The 23,598-nt window shown below is 42.0% G+C and overlaps 1 protein-coding gene across 4 annotated transcripts in view; it reads right to left on the bottom strand.

The window, feature by feature from the left end:
- Positions 1–4,655, bottom strand: part of SLC36A4 (solute carrier family 36 member 4) — a 56,012-nt gene extending 51,357 nt beyond the window's left edge. For 2 of the 4 annotated variants that reach the window (XM_057507132.1, XM_036923273.2), the window contains exon 1: positions 4,419–4,587. In XM_057507132.1, the coding sequence (XP_057363115.1) occupies positions 4,419–4,470 (52 nt within the window). In that variant the 5' untranslated portion in view covers positions 4,471–4,587. Of the gene's footprint in view, positions 1–4,418 lie in introns of all 4 variants that reach the window. The other 2 variants (XM_036923274.2, XM_057507133.1) reach the window with 2 other exon arrangements.
- Between the last annotated feature and the right edge of the window lie 18,943 nt (positions 4,656–23,598).

The following is a 23,598-nucleotide window of genomic DNA, read 5'->3' as shown; positions in this document are numbered from 1 at the left end:
CCTCTGGAAGAAACAAAAATCAAAGAATCTGCAGACATATTATAAAACTATCGTAACATCTCAGTTGATGGCAATTACATTCTTCTGCAAACTCAGGTCACTGGAGTCATCCTTGCCCCCTCTGTTTCACTCTCACCCTTCATCATCCTGGTTCTACTTTCAGAATATATCCAGAATCTAACCATTTCTCTCTACTCCCACTGCTACTACCAAACTGCTGTGAAGGGCATGTGCATCTCTTTCCTGAATATTTTGAAATACCCTCTGCTTCTACCTTTACCCCTTACAGTCTATTCTTTATATAGCAGCCAGGATAATCTTTCTAGAATTTAAGTCAGATCATGTCTTTCCTCTACTGAAACCCTGCATTCACTCCCCATTCTCTGAGAGTAAAAGCCAAAGTCTTTACATGACCTCTAAAATCCTACATAATCTCACCTGATCACCACCTTGATCATTTTGCTTCGGCCACATTGACCTCCTTGCTATTTCTGTCTTGAGCTGTGTTTTTGGTCTTTCCCCAGATATTTAGTTGACTAGTCCCCTCACCTCTAGTCTTTGCTCAGATTTCACCTTTTCAATAAGGTCTATCCTGACCATTTTACAAAACACAATAAACTGCCCAGTCCCCACCCTCACTCCTGATTTTCCTTAATCTGTTTTTTTCATAGCACTTTTCACCTAATATACTATACTATACAATTAATTATTGTCTTTACTATTTTCTTTTTCTTACTAGAATATAAATATTCTCCATGAGAATATAAATGCTCTCCATGAAAGCAGGAATTTTGACTTGTTTTGTTCACGGATGTATCACAATTGCGTAAAATAGTAACTGGCACATAGGAAAAGCTCAGTGGTTATGTGTTGAATTAACTAACAGACATATAACCTCAAAAAAATAATTTGGAACCTATTTTCAGTTAATAAAAATGTATATGGTGAACATCTTCCCATATTACTTTTAATGACTAATCAGTATGTGACTATATGGCTATACTACATAGCCATTTACTATACAAATATTTGGCTATATCACAATTTACCTAAACAATCTCCTTTAATTATACATTTAGAAAGTTACCAACTTTTCTGTATTATAATGTAATGAACAGCCCTTGATGTGTTTGTTACACGACTTACTTCCTTTGGAAATATTTATAGAAGTAGAATTGCTGGGTGAAAGTTTAAAAATTAGAGTTAATATACAATGTTATGTTGGCTTGAGATGTACATCACAGTGGTTCAACAATCCTCATGATCAACTTATATTGATTGAGAATCATTGTGCCCTTTTATGCCCCTCCCTTTACCCCCTCCACACCTGCCCAAACCCCTCTTCTCTTGGAAACTATTAGTCACTTCTCATTTTGCCATTTCTGTCTTGAGCTGTGTTTTTGGTCTTTCCCCAGATATTTAGTTGACTAGTCCCCTCACCTCTAGTCTTTTTTGTTCTAAGCTGTTTTGTTCCTTATATTTTGCTTTGTTTTTATATTCCACAAATAAGTGAAATCATATGCCGTTTGTCTTTCTGTGCCTGGCTTATTTCACTGATAATAGTATCCTCTAGATCCATCCATATTGTTACAAATGGCGGGTTTTCTTTTCTTTTTACAGCTAAATATTCCATTGTGTATATGTACCACATCTTCTTTATCCATTCATCTATTGATGGACACTTTGGTTGCTTCCATATCTTGGCTATTGCAAATAGTGTGGCGATAAACATAGGGATGCAGATATCTTTTCAAATCAGGGATTTTGATTTCTTTGGGTAAATTCCTCAGAGTGGAATTGCTGGGTCACATGGTAGTTCTATTTTCAGTTTTCTGAGGAATCTCAATACTGCTTTCCACGGCAGTTGCACCAATCTGCATTACCACAAACAGTGTAGGAGGGTTCCTATTTCTCCACATCCTCACCAGCATTTGTTTTTGTCTTTTGTGTAGTGGCTATTCTAACTGGTGTGAGGTGATGTTGCATTGTGGTTTTAGTTTGCATTTCCCTGATGATTAGTGATGTGGACCATCTTTTCATGTGCCTGTTGGCCATTTGTATTTCTTCTTTGGAGAAGTGTCTGTACAGGTCCTCCACCCATTTTTTAATCAGGTTATTTGTTTTTTGGGTGTTGAGGCCTATGAGTTCTTCACAAATTTTGGATGTTTACCCCTTAACAGATGGATCATTTATGAATATAATCTCCCATAGTAGGATGCCTTTTTGTTCTGCTGATGGTGTCCTTTGCTGTACAAAGCTTTTTAGTTTGATGTAGTCCTGTGTGTTCATTTTTCATTTTGTTTCCCTTGCCCGAGATGTGTCCAGGAAAAAATTGCTCATGCTTACATTCAAGAGATGTTTGCCTATGTTTTCTTCTAAGAGTTTTATGGTTTCATGACGTACATTCAGCTCTTTGATCCATTTTGTGTTTACTTTTGTGTATGGAGTTAGACAATAATCCAGTTTCATTCTCTTAGAGTGTAGCTGTCCAGTTTTGCCAACACCAGTTGTTGAAGGGGCTGTCATTTCCCCATTGTATATTTCACAGCTCTTTTACATATATTAATTGACCATATAAACATGAGTGTGTATCTGGGCTCTCTATTCTGTTCCACAGATCTCTGGGTCTGTTCTTGTGCTAGTACCAAATTGTTTTGATTGCTGTAGCTTTGTAGTACAGCTTGAAGTCAGGGAGCATAATCCCCCCAGCTTTGTTCTTTTCAGGGTTGCTTTGGCTGTTTGGAGTCTTCTGTGGTTCCATATGAATTTTAGAACTATTTGTTCTAATTCATTGAAGAATGCTGTTGGTATTTTGATAGGGACTGCACTGAATCTGTAAATTGCTTCAGGCAGGATGGCCATTTTGACATTAATTCTTCCTATCCATGAGCACGGGATAGATTTCCATTTATTGATGTCTTCTTTAATTTCTCTCACGAGTGTTTTGTAGTTGTCAGAGCATAGGTCTTTCACCTCCTTGGTTAGTTTTATTCCTAGGTATTTTATTATTTTTGATGCAATTGTACAGGGAATTGTTTTCCTGATTTCTCTTTCTGCTGATTAGTTGTTAGTATATAGGAATGCAACATATTTCTGTGTATTAATTTTGTATCCTGTAACTTTGCTGAATTCAGTTATTGGTTCTAGTAGTTTTTTTGTGGATTCTTTAGGGTTTTCTCTGTATAATATCATATTATCTGCAAATAGTGAGAGAAGGAAATGTACATTTTTAAGGATAAATATATTATGCTGCTTTTAACCAGCAGTGCATGAAAATGCACATTTCCCCACATTTTCACTTGTTATTAATGAATTTGAAACCAACCTGGCTCTGCCATTAAGTTTAAAATCCCTGTATTTATAAAGTGGGGATACTAATAGCAACTATTTGCCCATTTGTTGTGACGATTAAGAGACAATGCTTATGTTAAGCTCTTAGCACAGTGTGCAACCCACAGTAAACATTCAATATGTTGTTTATTTCTATCATTATTATGACCTAAAAGTAATCTACTGCAAAGTATCCTAATCATTATTACAGGAACACCAACCTACTAGTTACTACAATAGAGCATTTTTTTAAAGCACAACTTTTTAAGTCACGTAATCATTCAGCATCAAATTAAAAATATTCCTAAATATAATGCATTTATGTGGGGGCAACTATAATATCACTCCTCTGATTCTTTTGTTTTCTGTTTTGACAGCGGAAAGCCATAAACAGCGATTTACATTCCCTGTGGCGAAGGAGACAGAGACAAGAGGAAAGGCAGGAAAACAAACTTCGCGTAGGGAGCTAGCTACAGGTATCCCCCGCCCAGTCTAGTCTGCACGTCCAGCTCGCCACTCCAGGGGCAGCAAAGGAAAAATTAAGAATTCACCTGGGACTCCAAAGAGGCTGCAGCGTTTGAAAGGCCAATGACAAGTTCCTTAAAGCATCTATGGAAAAAATGGTGAGAGCCAAAGCGCAGGCTCTCGCTCGCCTTTGACGTGCACACACAGCGCACCCGACCGCCAGCGCACACCCACCCACACCCACACCCGCCCATCCTGACGCCCTCTGTAGGCCCTGGCGAATCGCCAAGCCCTGCTCTCCGGTCCGACAGCCGGTTTCCGTGCGGGAGCCGACCCCGAGGTCGGTCACCTTCCGGGTCCCGGCTCACCCCGCACGCCCCGCGTAGCTCGGCTTAGCTGGGTTTAACTCCAACCCCAAGAACCTTGACCAAAAAAAACCAACGACAACAAGAAAACACCCCACTCGGTCCCTGTCTAGTGACAAGCACCTTGACCCCCGGATGCGGCCGGCCTTCGGCCGCACCCGCCTCCCCCACCGAGGCCAACCGCCGGCCCCGCTAGTCGGCGCATCCCGCGGCCCCGCGCCACGTCAGCCAGCACCGCTGCCCGCGCGCAGCACGCACCGAGCTCCTCGCGCCCCGCCGCCTCGGCCGCCGCCGGCGCCGCCGCTTCCATCTCTCGGGGGTCTCCAGGACGCCGCCGCCGCGGTGCGCGCCCTCCCGCCGCTGCGTGGCCGGCGTCAGGCGCGGGCCTCCCGAGCCCCAGCGGCCTCCCGCCCGCGCGGCAAGGAGCATGCGCAGACGGGCGGCCCGGCCCCGCTGCGGAGAGGGCGCGAGGGGCGCTCCTGGGCTCTCGCGCTGCTGCCGGTAAGCGGCGCTGGAGGAAGACAGCAGGCGGCGGAGGCCAGGCTGGGAAAGGGCAGGATAACGGGAAGGAAGGGGCGGTTTGGAGAAAACGGGATGGGCTCCTGGAGCTGGCTGCGGCCCAGGCCTGTAGTTTCCCCGGCAACTCTAAAAGGTGACCACGAACTTAAATTTGAGGAGCCCATCTGTTTGCCAGGCTTTTACATTCTGTAAGGCCCCTCGGAGAATGCAAAATAGCAGGGATTTTGTCCCCTCTCCATGTAGGAGTTCTGACTATTCCTAGGTTATCCGTCTTACAGACCCTACTTAGAGATACAGGATGCACTCAAGTAAGATTTAAGTTAGATAGTTTCACTTTCAGGATTTTTCAATGCCCTCCAAAGATATTTGACATGAAAAATTAAGGTTAAGAGTAATTATTGTGAGTAATTATACTGATGTGGTACCTAGAACTCTTAAGCACTATACAGACATTTTCTTATTTAATTTTGATGACAATTCTGTGAGATAATTCCCATGTTTATATTTATATCCATTTTACAGATGAGGGAACTAAAGGCAAATAGAGCTAAGTATCATGTCCAAGGAGAGCAAACTCGTAAATGGCAAAGGTGGCATTCTAGCTGCAGACACAGCCGGGGCCCCCAACCAACATGCAAAATTGGTCCTCAGGTGGGCACCTATAAATATTTGCTATGTCAACAGATGAAGCAAGCTTTTCGTTTGAAAGGAAAATATTTTTATTTTAAAATTGCTTTCACTTTTTTCATTTCTCAGGACACCAGACAACATTTTTCCTCTTTTCCACTTAAGTGGGTTCTTTTTAGGAATTTATTATTATTATTGCAGGGGGAGTGTCTCATTTCTAGGACGACTGATAAAACTACATTGTGATGGTGTTAAATATTAAAATCCCAAGATTAAAAATATGTATAGTTACATTATATCTGCTTCTTTCCTCCTGTTGCTACCTTGTATGTTTTACTGTGGCAGTAATGGTTTGCTAAACCCTTTGTTTTCTGTTAGATCAACCACAATTACTCCTACACCTACATGCAAATCCCAAAGAAAGGTTTTATTTGAAATGTCCCTGACAAGCGACAAAGTTGCAGGGTAATTAGAGGAAGGAGAGTTCTATCCTGGATCACAGCTAGAGGAATAGCTCTGTGTTGGAATGGGGCACTGGGTTAAGGATCAGTGGGACTGGAAACAGGCATCAGGTTATTGTCTATAAAACCACCCACTCTAATGAGAACACTTGGGACAGTGTCTTGAAAGAGGAACATTATCCTTTGAGTGTTAAAAGGGATCAAAAACCATTGTCCTCTAATCTCAGCACCAGAGAAAGGGATCTGGCAGCACAGAAACAGACAAAATACAATCTGTATGACAGGCCTTGGCTTCTTTGGAGATGCCTGGGCTGAGGCAGGCAGGCTCCCTGTCTTTACAGAGAAATATGGAAATAGCCAAGCGATATGGATGAGCATAACATTCCAGAGAATTTTATATATTACTACTTGAGAAGATGTTTACTATGACTTCTGCTGTAGGTCTTATAAATTGGAATGGGGTAAACATTCATAAGAGTGTATATCAATGATACCTTAATTTTAAAAAAATTGGAACAGGATATAGGGAAAAGCTGTATCAGAATAGAAACATCAAGACTAACCACTTGAATGGCAATCCTTTTCTTTCCCTCACTTTTAACTTTCTGGATCATATCTTGCCTACTTCCTTCTTTGTAGCCATAGCACTTTGTTCATATCTCTGTTGTAACACTTTTCCCCTTGTATTATAATGATTTCCCTGAGTCTTATGCTATGCTGTGAGTCCCTGTAGGAGAGAAACTATTTGTGTTTTTGTCTCAACAGGACCTATCAGAGTGTTCTGCATGTACTAGTTGCTCAATAAATAAATAGGTGTTGAAAGTTGTTGAATATAGCCTCATAGATACATGAAAGGAAATATTTAGAAATCTTTAATTTATCCAATCACATTTATGAAGCACCTTCTCTGTGCCAGGAACTGTGCTAGATGTAGGGGCTGTAATGGCAACACTGGTATAGTCCCTGCCATCGTGAAGTTCACAGTCTAATATGGGAGCATGCACAAGATCTAAACAAAATACTATATAATTAAAATTGCTGGTGAAGAAGATATTAAGTTGCTACTGGAGAACCTACTTTAGGTAGGCAGGGTAGTCTTCTCTGAGGACATTTAAGCTGACACCTCAAGGTCAGAAGGAACTAGTTGGCTAGGTATATTGGAGAAAAGCAGTCCAGGCAGCAAAAACTGCCTTCCCCATTTTGTAGATGGAGATATGGTTGTGTTTTAGACATGTTGATATGAGACACTTGTGGAACATCCAGGTAGCATTGTCTTTAATACAGTAGTTGGATCTCTAAAGTTTCTTCATGTGTAAAATATTACTACCAACCTCAGAGGTTGTGGTACAGATTTAATGAGATAAAGTGTATATAAAGCATTAATACACTTCCTTGTTCATAGAAAGCATCAAATACACTGAGCACATTCATTAGGAATTTTTTATTTCAACAGAGAAGGAATCCAGTTTAAACTAGCTTAAGCCACAGGGAGAATTTAATGAGGATATTAAGATCCATAGGACTGAGATGTGACTGACTTGGGAGCAGCTGATCCTGATGCCTCTGAGAGTCCACTTCCTTCTCCAGTAATTGTTCTTTGTGCATCTGTGCAAGTTTTTGCTGAACTCCTCTGCTTCTCAGGGTCACCTGGCAGGAAACATGGTACCTAAAAATTACCAATTTTCTCAGTTCTGATTTTAAGATTTCCCAAGGAAAAATTGTGATTGAATCACATTGGGTCAGGTTCCTACCCTGGAGTAGTCGAGGGAGTGGTGGAGAAAGTCATATATTGGGGTAGGTACTAATGGAACTGTGTGGATGATAGTGTGGAAAAAGAGAAGTTTCCAAAAGGAGAAGCTGAATATACCAAATCCTAGGTGGGGATAAGTATTCCACGCATGATTGTCCCTCCCTTATCCCAGCAAGACAGATTTACATTTCTGGTATTGTTCACCAAGACATATGCCAAAGGCCAGTACCCTCACCTCTCCCAAGAGCACGGATTTGGGTAAGGCTGTTGCTCTTTGAAACTCTGCCTCCTTCTGAAACCATTTACACAGCCACTTGGCTGATTGTCACAGCAAATTATCCAGATATTTTGACAGTGCATTATACTTTTCGAAGAGCACTGCTAATATATCAATGGAAAATTCTGCCTCTCATAACAGGTCTGCTCTTGGTTACTCAGGAAAAGTTAAGTAGTTTGCCACAGTGAGCTGTTCCTCTTTACGGCTGCAGGTAAAATTGCGGTATTTCCAGAATTTCTTGCTTGGCCTTAGTGCATCTCCATATCAATAGGCAATTACAAGGGTGGGGGGAACAAGGATATATATGAACTGGAGAGCTTGGGTGCATGGGTGGGGTCCCTTTTCCATCAGTCTGGAGATACTCCAGGGAGCAGAAGTGGATGACTGTTTATAAGCAATAAACAGATTTCTCCCACTTTATTTCTCCCTTTGACTGATTTTGGCCTCAAAGGTAATTTGCCCCAGGCTGTGAACATATTTCCCCTCCAGAGTTACAGTGGTGCTCAAAAACAACTGGAGAGGTGTGCTAAGCAAATATCAGAGTTAATGTTACATTAAGCAAACAATGGGCGGTGGTGGGGTGGCGGGGTTGCGGGGTGTACAGGATAGGTCAGAAGCAGCCCCATGCTATACAGCTGTTAAGCGCAAGCAGACGCCTGGGCTTGCAAAACTTTTCCATAACAGAAATGAATATATTAACTTGGCTGACCAAAGAATGTACATGTAAGAAAGGGATTTGGGGGGCTAGGCTAGTGTAGAAAAAACCCAGAAAGAGGCCCTAAGGCAAATGTTAGTTAACAGCGATCTCAGCATTGTCCAAGAGAAACTGACCTGGCTAGGGTTTCTGGTTCTATTGGTGAGAAACTGTTTTCACTTGATACCATGAAAACAGTCAACTTTCCTCTTAGTTTCTATGCACTGCATTTGGAACAACCTTTTGAGTATAGTTAAGCTTCTCTCTTAAGGAAGATTGCATTTGTAAAATGGAACTTTGCACTCTGACCCTATGTGATTCTATTTTTTTAGTGAACTTGTTAGGGGGGCGTTGTGTATTTTCCTTTGGTTCTTGTCTCTGATGCAACAAAGAATTGAAGGGCAGAGACACAGTAGTGGAGCAGAGTAAAAGTTTTATTTAAAGTTACTTAAAGAGAGAAAAAGTGCAGGCAACCCCAGGGAGGAGAGGCACCTTGAAAGATTGGAGAAAAAGTCTATGCACTTAAAGAGTGCAGGCGACCTCAGAGAGAGGAGTGCTGAAAGACTGTGAAAAAGTCAAAGCTACGCACTTAGAGAGAGGTGCTCATTGAAGGGTTGGGGGTTTCCCCTTTTAAGAATTTTTCAGGAATGTGACCAAGGGCTGGAGGTGTAGACTTGTTAAGTGGTCCCTGAATATTTAAAATTAACACAAGAAATCTACTGCTCTGATTCCCTCCCAGGATAGCAGCTTCCTGATTTGGGAGCGTATCAATCAAGACTGCTTGCCCTGCCTTCAAAGTAGGCTGAGTTATCTGTTTGCTAAAGAATATGTTAAGTCACTTCCTAACTTCCTGGGTTTTAAAATGCAATCTTAGCTTTAAGATGGAAACCCATTTTTATTATGCTGTTTATAGCTGGGCTTGTTTGCTAAATTAATCATGATGCTTATCTCTTGCCAAGGTTGCAAATTACTTGATTAGGGGCTGGAGGACAAAAAAAACAACATATAGGTTAAGTGAAAAAATAAGGTGGGCCTTTTAGCAGGCTAAAGTAAATCTTAGGATGGCAAGATCTAACTGACACAATGAAGACCTGGTCTGTGCTGAGATACCCTCCTTTATCTGGGGAATATTCAAACATTCCAGGCCAAGTTGCTTCTAGCCTTTTGAGCTTTAACTGATTAGCTCATTAACTCTGGGTCTTTTCTGGGTTTCTAGTTTTAAATGGATAACTTTTTGAGTCCCTTCTAGTGGGCTTTATGCCCTTACTCTCTTTCCACCCTGTTCATATCTATTTTCCTGCCTAACAAATTAACTTTTTCTAGTGAATGCATTAACTGGCTCTTGATTTTGACTGGACTTTTCAAGGAATTTGACCCTGATCATAAGGATTTTAGTATTCTGATAGGAATTTCTAATTGAAAAGTAATCAATTGACACCTTTTTGGGGCAGACACTGCTAAGTGCCTATGTAATATCCTTTTTTAGTAACATGCTATCACCATTGGTCCGTGCATGACCCTCTTTTATTCGTTCATTTTATTACATCATTGACAAAAATAAAAATAATAAAAATTTAAAACTACAAATAAAAATGCACTGGTTTGTACATCTCTTTTACAGGTTTGATCAGTATACAAAACTAATCTCTAGAGATATGTTTTCTCCCCATGGACAGATAAAATTAGGGTTCTTGGTCTGCATGGGGTAAATTGAGGTTATGACAGTATCTCAGGAGGCCTGTGAGAGCTTATTAGTGACCTCCTCCTGGCAGACATGCTGACATCATTTCTTCTTCTCTGCAATTACCTTTGTAAATGCAAATGCTTATCTTTTCATTATGCCTGTTTGGATTGGAAAAAAGTGGTGGGACAAATACAACTTGCACAACTTTTAGTCACAGTAAAGACATCCATTTCTTCACTTTTATTCTCCTGCTTCTATACTAGGGAATATTAGTTGTTTAATTTTCAAGGTGCAAAAACTAAAAATAGCTACCATACAGAAAGTTCGAACTATGAACAGTGCTCCTGCGTGAGCTCCTGGTATCTTGGCCATATCCACAGCCAGTGTCTTGAGCCCTTTGAGTCTGCCCAGCTGTGACCTCTGTTTCCTATCATGTCCCTGATCTTGGCTATTCTCCCTCTGTTCCCAGCAGTGCCATAGCTCAGGGATTCAGATCTGACCTTGGTCCTTCCAAATCTCCTCAGCCATGGCTGCACCCACCCCTCAGAGCGATCTGGGGATGACTCATGTGAGTCCAGGCTGGGACAAACGTGGGCAGCCACTGTCCTCGCTGCAGCCCATGAAGCCGGCATCTCCTCCTGGCTTGCCCCGACCCCTCTAGAAGGGAACTAGAAACCTCCCTTTTGCACCTATTCCTGTTCCTCTCACCCCTCATGTGGTACTGACCACCACTACACTGTCTTCTGGGGATCAGGAGAACCAGATTTGTACTACCTAAAATATGTCAGGTATCCCAGCTTCTCTTTTCTACCTCCTTCCCCACTGGAATAGCTGGCTGCCTAATGCTAATCCTTAGTGTTTTAATTCTTCTGTTAAAATCATCCCAGTAATGTTTCTCTTGGTTTGCTAGAAAGTTCTTTGGAAAGAGAGATGTAGTTCCCTTCTACATGTTTTTTTTTTTAATTATTGTTGTTATTATTGAGGTGATGAAAAAATTTCTTTCAATCAGCAAGTCCTTAATGGTTGTCTTTGAAGGCTAGTTTTGTCTTCCGAGAACCCTGGCTGATTAGGTGAAAACAGGAAAGGAACCAGATAGCATTATGATCTCATAATCTAGGGTGACCAACGTGTCCTGATTTGACCAAGACTTTCCTGCTTTTAGCACTGAAATCCCTCATCTCGGGAAACCCCTCAATTCTGGGCAACCTGGGACAGTTGATCACCCTACCACCTCTGAAGAAAAGAGCATGGTAACCTTAGAATGATGATTAGATAGACGTAGAATTAAAACAGTTATTCATTCAGAAGTTTTTTCTAAGGAGATTTTCCATTCTGATACCATTGAAGGATACAATAGTAACAATTATTCACAACAACTGTAGTTATGCATTTATTGAGTTTGCTGCATTCTGGCAATGTGATAAGTTACTGCACCAATGCTGTGAAATCAGTATTATTATTCCCATTTTCAGATAAAGAAAATGAAATTCAGAACAGATAATAGGCCCCATAGCCAGGCTTAACCTCTGTTATGTTGGATTCCAAAGCCAATGCTTTTAATGAGCTGTGGAGTTAATATTTTATGTTACATAAAGAGAAAGAGCTGAAAAGGTTGAGCGTCTGAGTAAAGTTTATTCCAATGCCATTTATCTGGACACATGTGAAAATCAAGAAACCAACAAGTTACTCTGGAAGTTATAACCAAAGCAAATATTTTGGTAAACTTAGAATAGAAGGATACTCCCGTTACACAAATTCCTATCCTAACGCAAGAGCACACATTTCTTATGGTAGACTATGATAGAGGCATCCTTCTAAAGTTAGGAAGAAGACAGGCCTGCCATCACCCTTGTTATTCAATTTCATCCCAGAAGTTTTAGACTCTAAAATAAGAATATTTAAGAGATTAAGTAAATAAATATTGGAAAGGTATCCATGTAATTATTAGTTACAGCCCATGATTTATCTCCCTAGAGAAGATACACAAATATCAGGTAGAAAACAGCCAGCTCTTAAAAAAAGACTTTGTATATATATCCAGAGATAGGCTTTAACAATATAGACCACTGGAAATTTCTAGCTGGGGATTATGGGAAGAGTTCTGTTTTCTTTTTTGCGTTGCAGATGACATATGAGGGATTAGAGAGGGGCCAAAAGAATTATCCTGAGATGTCAACCCTGCTCAGCAGTACTTTACCTTTGTGCTAGTGAGCACAGGTCTTGATTGAAGAAAAGGAATACAGGGATTTAGGGCTGCCAGTTTTAGAAGAGAGGCCAGGGAGTTGCATTGCCTGGACTGAAGGTAGAATTGGCCCTTTTGTGTTCAAGGGCTCCAGAAACAGGGGACTGCTAGATCCAAAAGAGGCCCCAGGGAGAGGAAGTTGTTGTAGCCTTGGGTCTGTATTATGCTAGACACCTGAGTCCACACCAGCTCAGAGGCCTATAATTGTTCCAGCACCCTGATGACTAGTCTCCAGGAGAAGAAGCACAGAGGAACTGTATTTAGAATGATCATATACTTTATTGACAAACTTGAGATGTTTTTTTGAGGCTGTAACAGGACTCCCTTAATAATTATTCCAGGTGTCAGCTGAGACTGTTCTGGGTCAGTCAGCACACATGCTCATGCGTGTGGACACACACAGGATCAGTGCCAGGGGCTGGGTGTGCTTGCCTAGGCTGGCTGACTCTCTTTAGTGGTTGTCCCTTCCAGTGGCTCTAGCTGACATTGTGCAATGAGATTCCTAATTCTTGGGTTGTTACAAAATGGACACTGGGGCTTGGGTTCCATATTGCAGAGAAGCACTTTATCATATATATATTCATATACATATAATATGGATATTCACATATATATATGTATGTAAGTGCACTTGTATATGTTAAGTGCCTATGTATATATGTATATATGTACTTCATATATATATATATATGCACTTACATAAGGAGATAGATTTATGTGTATTTTTCTTAAGTATCATTGATATATAATCTTCTGATGGTTTCACATAAACAACACTGGTTTCAACATTCACCCATATTTTCAAGTCCTTACCCCCTCTACTGCAGTCACTGTCCATCAGCATAGTAGGTGGCTATAGAGTCATTACTTGTCTTCTCTGTGCTGTACTGCCTTCCCCATGACCTACCTATATTGTGATTGCCAATTATAGTGCCCCTTAATCCCCTTGTTCCCCCACCCCTCCACACACCTCCCCAATCCTTCTCCCTTTGGTAACTACTAGTCCCTTCTTAGAGTCTGTGAGTCTGCTGCTATTTTGTTCCTGCAGTTTTACTTTGTTCTTATACTCCACAAATGAGTGAAGTCATTTGGCACTTGTCTTTCTCTGCCTGGCTCATTTCACTGAGCATAATACCCTCTAGCTCCATCCATGTTGTTGCAAATAGTAGGATTTCTTTTCTTTTTATGGCTGAATAATATTCCATTGTATATATATACCACATCTTCTTTATCCACTCATCTATTAATGGACACTTAGATTGCTTCCATATCTTGGATGTTGTAAATAGTGCGGCGATAAATGTGGGGTGCATATTCTTTTCGAATCAGGGATCTTGTTTTCTTCTGGTAAATTCCTAGGAGTGGAATTCCTGGGTCAAATGGTATTTCTATTTTTAGTTTTTTGAGAAACCTCTATACTGCTTTCCACAATGGTTGAACCAATTTACATTCTCACCAACAGTATAGGAGGGTTCCACTTTCTCCATATCCTCACCAGCATTTGTTGTTCCTTGTCTTTTGGATAGTGGCCATTATAACTGGTGTGAGGTGATATCTCACTGTGGTTTTAATTTGCATTTACCTGATGATTAGTGATTTGGTAATGTGCCTGTTAGCCATTTGTATTTCTTCTTTGGAGAAGTGACTTACATGTATTTTTGAACTTTCATCTGAGAACATATGCCATTGCTATATGTACACCAGTTATGAACTGAATATACACTGAATTTCCCCAGGGCACACTGCTCTATGGGTACAATAGGCCACCTTGTCATTAGGTCCTGATTTCCCCCAGCTCATTTTCCCACATGCTATGATCCCCTAGCTCCTGGAAACCATCAGGAGGTAAGTTTGTGCTGAACAGTGCCCCAAGCTGCTATGTCAGGAGCCAGCATCTGGACTGTGGCTCTGCACAGCCTGGCAGCATTCCCTTGGGGCAGGGCTGGGCAGCACCAGGAATTGGGAATTGAGGACTCACTGGGTTCCTGTGGGGAACAGGTGTGGGAAGGCAAACTTACTTTTCAATGCATGCCCTGTTGTATCTTTTGAAATTCTGTCTATGTACTTGTAGCATTGTTTCAGAGATAAAAATAATTTAAAAATAATTTAAAAATGGAGCTGTGTAGGTATCTGTAGGAGTCAGCTAGAAGGGCTCTCTGGTTTCTAAGTTATGCTCTGATAGAACAAACCAAGCAGGACGGCTTACGCATCAGCCTGCTCCAGAGGGCCCCGGCATTGTGCTCAAGTCTCACTCTCTCCAGGACTAAGGCAAGCATTCAGGCACCTGGGGACAGTTGAATACCAGCCACTTGCTCTAATTCCCACTTCTTTCTGATGGTTAAGGTTTTGTACCATGAGGACCCTGACCTCTCAGCCTCAGCCCCTGAAAAAAAGACTCCATTGAGTCATGCAGACACTCAGCTGACTCCCACGATGGATGAACCACCAACAGGCAACCCAACGGAGGGTTGGTATGAATCCAAGGAAAAAGAAGTTTTTAAAAATGAAGATAAATGCTCTGAGGGACACCAGTTATAACTGAAAATTGTTTATGAAATCCTGTTTAGCTCTTGAATAAACTATTCATATGCTCACCAAACTCCTTCCCTTCTAGACAGGGTAGTTAAGTTGTGAGCACATATTTGTGTAGTTAGTGTTATGGTTACAGGAGTGGGGCTGGGAAGGCTTAGCTCTAAATTATAGGAGGGACTTTCAGTCCCTGTGAAACCTCTGAAAAGCAGGGTGGTCTCAGGGGCCCTGCACATTTCTAAGTGTCTGGCACGTGGCAAATGCCTATAAATGTTAGATTTTATTGTTGTTGTAGTTCTTCCTATATATTCAAGTGACTAAGAATGTTAAAGGCTAAACTTTGTTTAAAAAATCTGGAGTTTAGTTATCTCAGGAGAGCAACAACTCAAGGCCACATATCATAGTTTTAGTAATAATTGCTCTCTCCAGAATGGCACGCTCTTTCAGAAGATTCTCATTGTTCTAGAGTAAGAATGATTAAGGTAATACTGTGGGCTCTGCTGTCACCTAGTGGAAAATTATCATAAACTGTTCTCAACAACTTCATTGTGATAATTGCAGACTGGCTTCCACTGACTTGCATTCTACAGTTTATCACAATTCCAAACCACAGATGGCGTCCATGTCTGTGTTGATGTGCCCTTTTCTCCCCCATAAACAGCAGAGGGCACATGATCCTGTATGAGCTGCCGAGTCAGAAACCAAGAATGTAGAGAACATTCTTGGCAACTAGCAAGTCTCCTGGTCACAGGAACATTACCAAACCCTAACGACAGAGGGTCTGGCACACGGTAAGCTTTTTGATGAATAACTGTTGCATTAATCTCTGCCTCAATAATAACAAACAGACCAAAACAAAAAATGAAAAATGAAAGCCACCTTATCACACCTCCCTTTAGAGTTTTTAAAGTGTATTTATATATGATCTTAATTTATTCTCAGAAAACCGATGAAAGGGGATACATTTTTCTCATTTTGAAGATGAGAAAATTTCTCAAGAAGATAACAGCATCAGGAAGTCAAGTAAAAAAAAAAAATCAAAGGTATTTTCTGACCCATAAATCTGAGCTCTACTCACATCAGTGCTCTGGTTTGCCCGGTCCTGTGGGTGGCTCATCAGGGGAATACTAGGAAAGAAGGGAACATTCTGGTTTGTTTTGGAGAGAGGGGGTGGAGAATCCTATAGAGGGAGGGAAAGGCACCCAAGAGAAAAGGTGAGGCCCTGGGGCCCAGCGGCCTCCAGGTGGGAAGAGAAAGTCTCCCCCTGCTGGGGCCGCCCCACCACTGTGTCCCCATCCGCTGCTCTCTGGTTCCTCTGGGCTCTTGCTCATCTAAGCATCTCCTCTTTCTGTTTCTCCCACCACCCCCTCTCTGTGGGCAAATTACCTTCAGCTTTAAAAATCAAAAACCTCTGCCTTCACCCAACTGTTGCTGTGGATTCTTTCATAGTGCTCCCCTACCCTTCAAAACAAGCTTATTGGAAGAGTAGACCCAGCATATTCCACTCCCCACAAGGACTCCTTAATGGACCACAGCATGGTTTTGTCACCCATGCCACTCTTCTCCCCCTGGAAATCGCTGTAGCGTGGGTCCCCAAGGATATCCAGTGGACTTCGCAGATGTCTGCTTTATTCCTTGGGGTATTTGACACTGTTGAGCATGGCCTTCGTACTGAAAGGCTGTCCTGTCACAGCTCCTGAGACCTGGCTCCCCAGGGGCCCCCTACACTCTTAGTGTCCTTCCTGGACACATACCACCCTTACTCTCCAAGCTCCTCCAGAGCTCTCAAGGAGTACCGCCACCTGACACTCCCAGGTCTTTAGCCTACCCCTCTCCACTGAGCTCCCGTCTTCCGTGAGTCCTTAATGATACTAAAAAAATGAAAAGAAACAAAGAAACCAAAACAAAGGATGACAGGAATGATTTTCTTTATAATAGAACCTATCAACTAAAAAATGTAGAAGGCATAATAGAGTTAGAAAATCACCATTTTTAAACCATCATACTAATATTTGGTTTAGGCAAGAATCATCACGGGATGCTAAAATCACTAGATGCAAGTTTGTTGGGGAAGAGCATATTTTACACAGACTGGACCTTTCTTCTCACAGATTATTAACTACAGGATGAAAAAAGTATTTACAGCAGGCAGCACTGCAGCTGAGAGGTCACTGATAATGGGACAAACTGATACCATCCTTCCTGATAAGATACACTGAGAACATAACATCACTTATGTGACATTTTTTTTGCATGACAAAAGAGTCTTTACTTTCAAATGATTATCAGTACACATACTAAGTAATAACATGTAAAACGTTCTTGAATTCTATTATCTAGCAATTCTGATTAAGAGAAACTAAAAGCAGCCTGAACAATTACACTAATATTCATGTTCTAACCCTTAACCAGAAACAACTGTTTTAAGGCTGGCTGCTGCCTCACCCAGACTACAAATAACTATTTACTACTTTTTCAATGATAAAGCCCCTGACCTTCAAGAAAGCTTTAGGGAAAAAAACACTTTCCCTTTCTTTCTTTCAAAAAATAAAATAAAAGGTTTTCTTACTACATCTAAGAAAGAAAAAGTATTGATATATATGTTGCTTGAGCTAAAAGGCATAGTAAAACAGACAATGTATACCCATTGGACTCCTAAGAAACATGAGGTAAAAAGATGAAATCTTTGGATAAGCTCTAAGTTTGTACAAAGCAGCTAGATTTGCTATTCTCCAACAAGTGAAGGTACCTACCATACAATATACAGAAATAACTTAATGCCTTTTCACAGTAACAGGTCATGGGAAGACGATCTGCCAAACCCAAGTTCAAGGACAAGCCACCAAGCAACTGGCCTGTCTGCATTTCAACAATATTGATGTCAGAAGAGACAAAGAAGGCTGGGGGGTCATTCAGATTAAAGGACATTAAAGAGTTGTGAAAACTAAATGTAAGGCGCGATTCTCTATTGGATGCTCAATTAGGAATAAATAAAACCCATCATTATTATAAAAGACATAATGGGGACAACTGGTAAAATTGGTATATGAACTGCATATTACATAATAGTATTATATCATCATATTCTTATTTCCTCTTTTTTCTTATAGAACAAGCAACACACTAAATATACTGATTTTCCACCTGCAGACTATGATCAAGGATGACTCTGTACAAAGTACAGGTTGAAGTGTCTACTTGTTCCTAAAAGTGGGAAGCAAGATTGATGGTTCTTATGTTAAGAAAAACAACTTAATAGTACTTTTAAAATGGAAAAAAATGGTGTAGGCCAGTGGTTCTCAAAGTAACAATCTTTGGACCAGCTTCATAGCAACACCTAGGGATTTGATAGAAATGCAAATTCTCCAACCCCATTCCAAACCTATTCAATTAAAATTGTGGGGTTGGGTCCCAGCAATCTGTCATTTAACAAGTCCCCTGAATAATTCTGATGTGTACTAAAGTTAAAAACCACTGCTATAGGTTAGTCAAGAAAGGAGGAAGCCGAGAGAATAACACGTACCTTTCGTTGGGTGCTTACATTGTGCCTAGCCCAGGTATAAGCATCTTATACATATGTATTCCTCATATAGCCCCAGCCAGTAAGGCTGTGATCAGTCCAGGCTGACAAACGGGGACACAGCTACAAAGAAGATGAGTAACTTAAAATCATACAGCTAGTCAGAAGATCAGCTGTGAAATTGGGGCCACTGGCTTTAAAACCCATGTGCTTAACCATTATTCTATGCTACTTCTCAGCTTAGCAATCAGATAAAGTGAGGACTGGAATTAGTGTTCTTACAAGAAGAGACATAAAATAATCTCTCTGTCTTTCCATGTGAGGACACAGCAAGGAGACAGCCATCTGCAACCCAGATGGAGAGTTCTCACCCGAGTCTGAGCAGGCTGGTACCCTAGTCTCAGACTTTCTTTCTCCAGAATGGTAAGAAATCCGTTTCTGTTGGTGAAGCTACCCCAGCCTTGGTATTGTGTTACAGCAGCCTTCACTAAGTCAGGGGTCAACGTGGGGCTCTTCCTAGGCAATGGGGAGGGGTAGGGTGTGGTTGGAGGTCTTGTAAGCAAAGGAGTGTGACACGATTTCTCTGTGTCCCCATTTATGCCATGAAAATGCAGTTCAGTTTTCTTACCAAGCCTGCCACTTTGAAGTGAAGACCACATATCCTTGTTGTACAGTAGGGATGGTGGCTACCTGAGCAAAGGGACCGGGAAGGGTCTGTCTTTCCCCTCTTCATCGCTGGGACTGCCTGGCCCCCTTACTAGCCGGAAGCTGAAAACCAAATCGGTTTTTGGTGTCCTGTCCAATGTGGCACTGCCTGGATTGCCCTCACAGGGGCAGTATAGCCTTACTTAGCAGGTGTTACCACCCAGCTGTGTGGAAAAGGGCAGCATGAGGGCACTGCTTAGCTAGGACACAGCATCCATCCTGGGCCCTTGCTGATGAATACCAGCATTTCTGCATGTAGTACAATTAGGACTCCAATCATTCATTCGCTCATTTATTCATTCATTCCGATTTTTTTACTTAGCAACCGTGCATTTGAAAGCCTACTGTTGGTAGGAGCCCTTCGAGAGGTGCTAGGGATACAAAGATTTTTAAAAATGTACTCAGTGCTCCAAGACCTCTGGGAGCTCAGTGCTGAGTGAGAGATTTAAAAATACCGACGGTTGCGTAACTGTGCAAGTGCATAGCATAGTAGGGGTGGAAAGGAATCGTTGTGTGATGCAGGACAGAATCCTTCAGATCTCAGCTGAATAACTGTGGTTCCTGAGAGGATGCCTTCCCTGGCTCCTTGACCAGGTTTTGTTCCCCTGTTCTCTGGTGTCTCAGATCCCTGTGCTTCTCCAGTTGTAACACTCAGCATGCTGCGTTGTTACTCCCTGTTTAATTGTCTCCTTCCTCACAGATTTAACAAGCTACAACAGGGACCATTTCTTTCTTGTGTATAACTACATCCCACTCATCATAAAAGCCCGGCTCACAGCAGGTGCTTAATAAATGCTTATTGAAAAATAATTTTACCCAAGTACAGCATAATTGTGCCATGATGCCTCAAGTGCAAGAAACATCATCTGTCTTTAGATTTCTAAGTCAAATCAAATCTCAGCATACGCAGATTAGCAACAAGTCCAACATTCTTTTATTATGTCTTGCCCATGGGTTTCAGCCCCAGGCAAGTTCACTGTGGATTCAGTGAGACCAAGGAATGACAATGGAACATCCTTGGGGTGAAAGGGTTTATTACCCAGCTTGTTCTCCCAACAATAGGTCGAGCACTAGAATTACATCTGCATCCAACAGTCTGCAGGTCTGTAATCTTCCTTTGTCTCTGCCTCCCAGCCTCTCTACCCGCGCAGCCTTCTCAGTTTCATCCTCGGCGGCGCTGCCACCACTCCAGTCTCGTCTCTGCTTTCCTGCACCCTTGCAGCCATGCCACCAGGTCACCCAGAGCACTGGGCGGAGCTCTTTACATAGAGTCGATAACGACGTATTGCCCACACGTGTGTAGTGAGCTAGCCAACCAGGGCCAGGTGAGAATTCTGACCATAGGAACCTTCACTTTATTGATAATTTTTTTTTAAACTTCCCTCCACTTCCTCTGGTTCATGCAGAAACCCCAGTTCTGAGGGTTATGCCCTTGAGGGAAGAAGGGGAAGGCCTCTGGCCCTCACCCCCTGCCTTTTGTGCTCTCCGCTGTGGCTGAGCTCTGGTCCTCTGCACCTGGTTTGGCTGGCGGCTCTGGGTGGGCTCTAGCTCTACCCCTCACAGCCATTCTGACCCCTGCCAGCCTAGGTCGGCCTCCTCTCAATACTGTTTACAAGTGGTGAACAGGTGTAAGGTGAGACCCAGAACACACAGACACCCCACCCTTCCTCACCCCTGAGAAGTCATCTCCCGGGGGGACTGCTCCCCATTTTCCCTCCCCTCTGCCCTTGAATAACCATCTGAACCCCCTTTGTGGCTCTCCTTTCTATGTCTTGGGAGGGGGAGAGGAAGATGCTCTCCAAATTAATACTGATGAATTTACAGCTCCTCAAAGATGAGATACCAATTAATTCTCAGCAAGTCTCCCCATGTATAAATTCATTCCATGAGTGAATGTGTATATTTGTGTGGTGCAGTCTTTTAGAAGGACATTTCATATCTCTGACATAAGGTCACTGAACTTTATATGCCAACAAGTACCCATTACTTCTGGGCTAGTAACATCCTTTTTTCTCAGGAAAAAATACCTAATTCCTCATGAGGATTAATGGCGATAATCTTTGAATGCACTTCAGGAAGTAAAAGTACTATATGAATGTAGAATAGTGTTGGTTTTAACTAATATTTCTGTCTTTTCAGCCAGAGATGGCATGAAAAATTACCTCTTTGGGATCCTTTTCAATTTTTCTATAGTGTTGTTTTATGTTTTTCGGGTTTTTTTTTTTGCCAACAGCTTTCCTCCAGCTCTCCATCATAGAATGCATTGCACTCCATGAAAAAAATCTCAGCACAAGTGTTGACTTCTTTTACTTCCTTGGGCTCTTAATTCAAACCAGAGACTCTGAAGTGCTCCAGCTGAAACCATTTGTGAGGGAGCTTGACAGAGGCATTTTACGGGTCCATTTTAGTTCTAAGATTCCATGATTTATCAGAACTTTTATATGTGAATGATAGCAAATACCTCATTCTCTCTTCATTTACTCATTCCTACTTTCATTTGAATAATATTTATTTAGCACTTATTCTGTTTATCTTAAAAGCATTTCTTGAATTTATTATTGCCAACAAACATAGCTATTTAATATTCTGGTAACACCTAGAATTTTGCAGCCTGAACTTAGCTCACAGTCCTCAACCCACTCCACAATCCCCACCTCTGTAAATCCTTCACGGAGAGCGCTGCTCACCAGCTGCGTCATGCTTTTCTCTGCTTTATCTCCATGTCCTTGGACACTTAGCTACTAATGTGCCTCCACTTGTATACCAAGGTTCTTGACTATTACACTGTTTACTGTGTTTATATTGGCTGTTAGAGGAGAACATTCAAAAACTCTGAGATAAAACAGTGAGAAGAAGCATTGAGATAAAAGCAACAGAGTAAAAGCCCTGCGAGATATAAAATAAAAGTGCTAATCTCATGAAGTGTGACCTGTTTTTTCTCTAACTGAAAAAATAACAGTCTTGACCTGGCTAAGCACAGAGTTACATCTGGAGCAAATATTCAGGCTGACTGCACACTCTCACATTGTGTGTATAAAGAGATGGTTTAATTTTAATAAAGGGAGGTCACCCCAGTACTATTTGTACTGTACTTCCCTTATATCCTCTTTCAAGTCATTCCTCACTTCCTGTTTTCCTGGAAACTGACTTGCTCCCCCTCATCACATAGTTTGGGTGTGAGTGCTTATTTTTGACAATGTGACCCTGCTCTTTAGTCATAGCTTTTATGTACAGGGAAGGTGTCTGATGTGGGAACTTTGGGACTATGACTGGGAGGAAGAGAATCATTTCCCTGCTTTCCTAAAAAACTTGAGAGCAGTGGGCATCCATACTCCAGCATATGGATTGTGAAAGCAAAAGATAATAGAGATGCCATAGTAACTATGACAACATGTGTTGAGTCGTTATTGAGAGTTGGGAGTGCTTGACAAGCATTATGCTTTGCCTCTTGGGTGCATTTCATGCATGAGGGCCCTGAGGCAGAGAGCCATGGTAACCTGCCCAAGGTGTAACAGAAGTTGGTGGATCTGGGATATCAACCCAAGGATTCTGACTCTAGAGTCTACACAGAACCACTGTGCTCTACAATCTTCCATGCTTTCTAGGTTTGGGTCTGATCAGTTTCTGCCTCTTTTTTCATCATCTCATTAGGACCTTGTCCATAAAATGAGAGTCCTGTGGCCAGGATTCTCACCTGGTCCTGGTTGACTAGCTCACTGCACACCTGTGGGCAATACATGGCTGTTGACTCTATATAAGGAGCTCCACCCAGTACTCTGGGCGTGACATGGTGGTAGGGCTGCACGGCTGCAGGAGAGCAGAGCAGAAGCTGGAGTGGTGGCAGCGCCGAGGACAGAGGCCCAGAGGACAGCTGTGTGGGATGGCTGTGCAGACAGAGGGGCCCAGAGGCAGAGACCAGCTTGCTGCATGCAGACTCGCTCCGAGTGAATGGGATTCTAGTGACTGACCCACGACCTGGAAATAAAATTGTGTATAACCCTTTCACCCCATGAACGTTTTGCTGTCAATTTCTTTGGTCACATTGAATCCACAGCAAACTTGGCTGGGGCTGAAACCCATTGGCAAGACAGACCTCACTTTTTTTGGAACTGTCTACCTTCCTTCAAACATGTTTTTTTTTCCATTTGGAGTACAAATTTGTCAATTTTCCCATCAAGAGCTGGTGTCTATTTCCCTACTCCTTGAAGCTAGGCTTGGCCATGTGACTTGCTTTGGCCAATGGAGCATAAGCAAATGGAACACAAGTAGAGATCTGAAGAATATTTGTGCACTGGGACTTGCCCTGTCTTTGTGCGCTTGGGGAGTCAGACAGCCATTTTCAGGTGGATAGGTGATCCCAGCTGCATGAGTGAGCCCAGCCAATGCCATCTGGAAAAAAGGGAAGCCATCCTAGCTGAGTCCACTCCAAA

The sequence above is a fragment of the Manis pentadactyla genome, chromosome 9 (genome assembly GCF_030020395.1).
Source record: "Manis pentadactyla isolate mManPen7 chromosome 9, mManPen7.hap1, whole genome shotgun sequence".
NCBI lineage: Eukaryota > Metazoa > Chordata > Mammalia > Pholidota > Manidae > Manis > Manis pentadactyla.
This window is presented reverse-complemented; position numbering and strand designations above follow the sequence as displayed.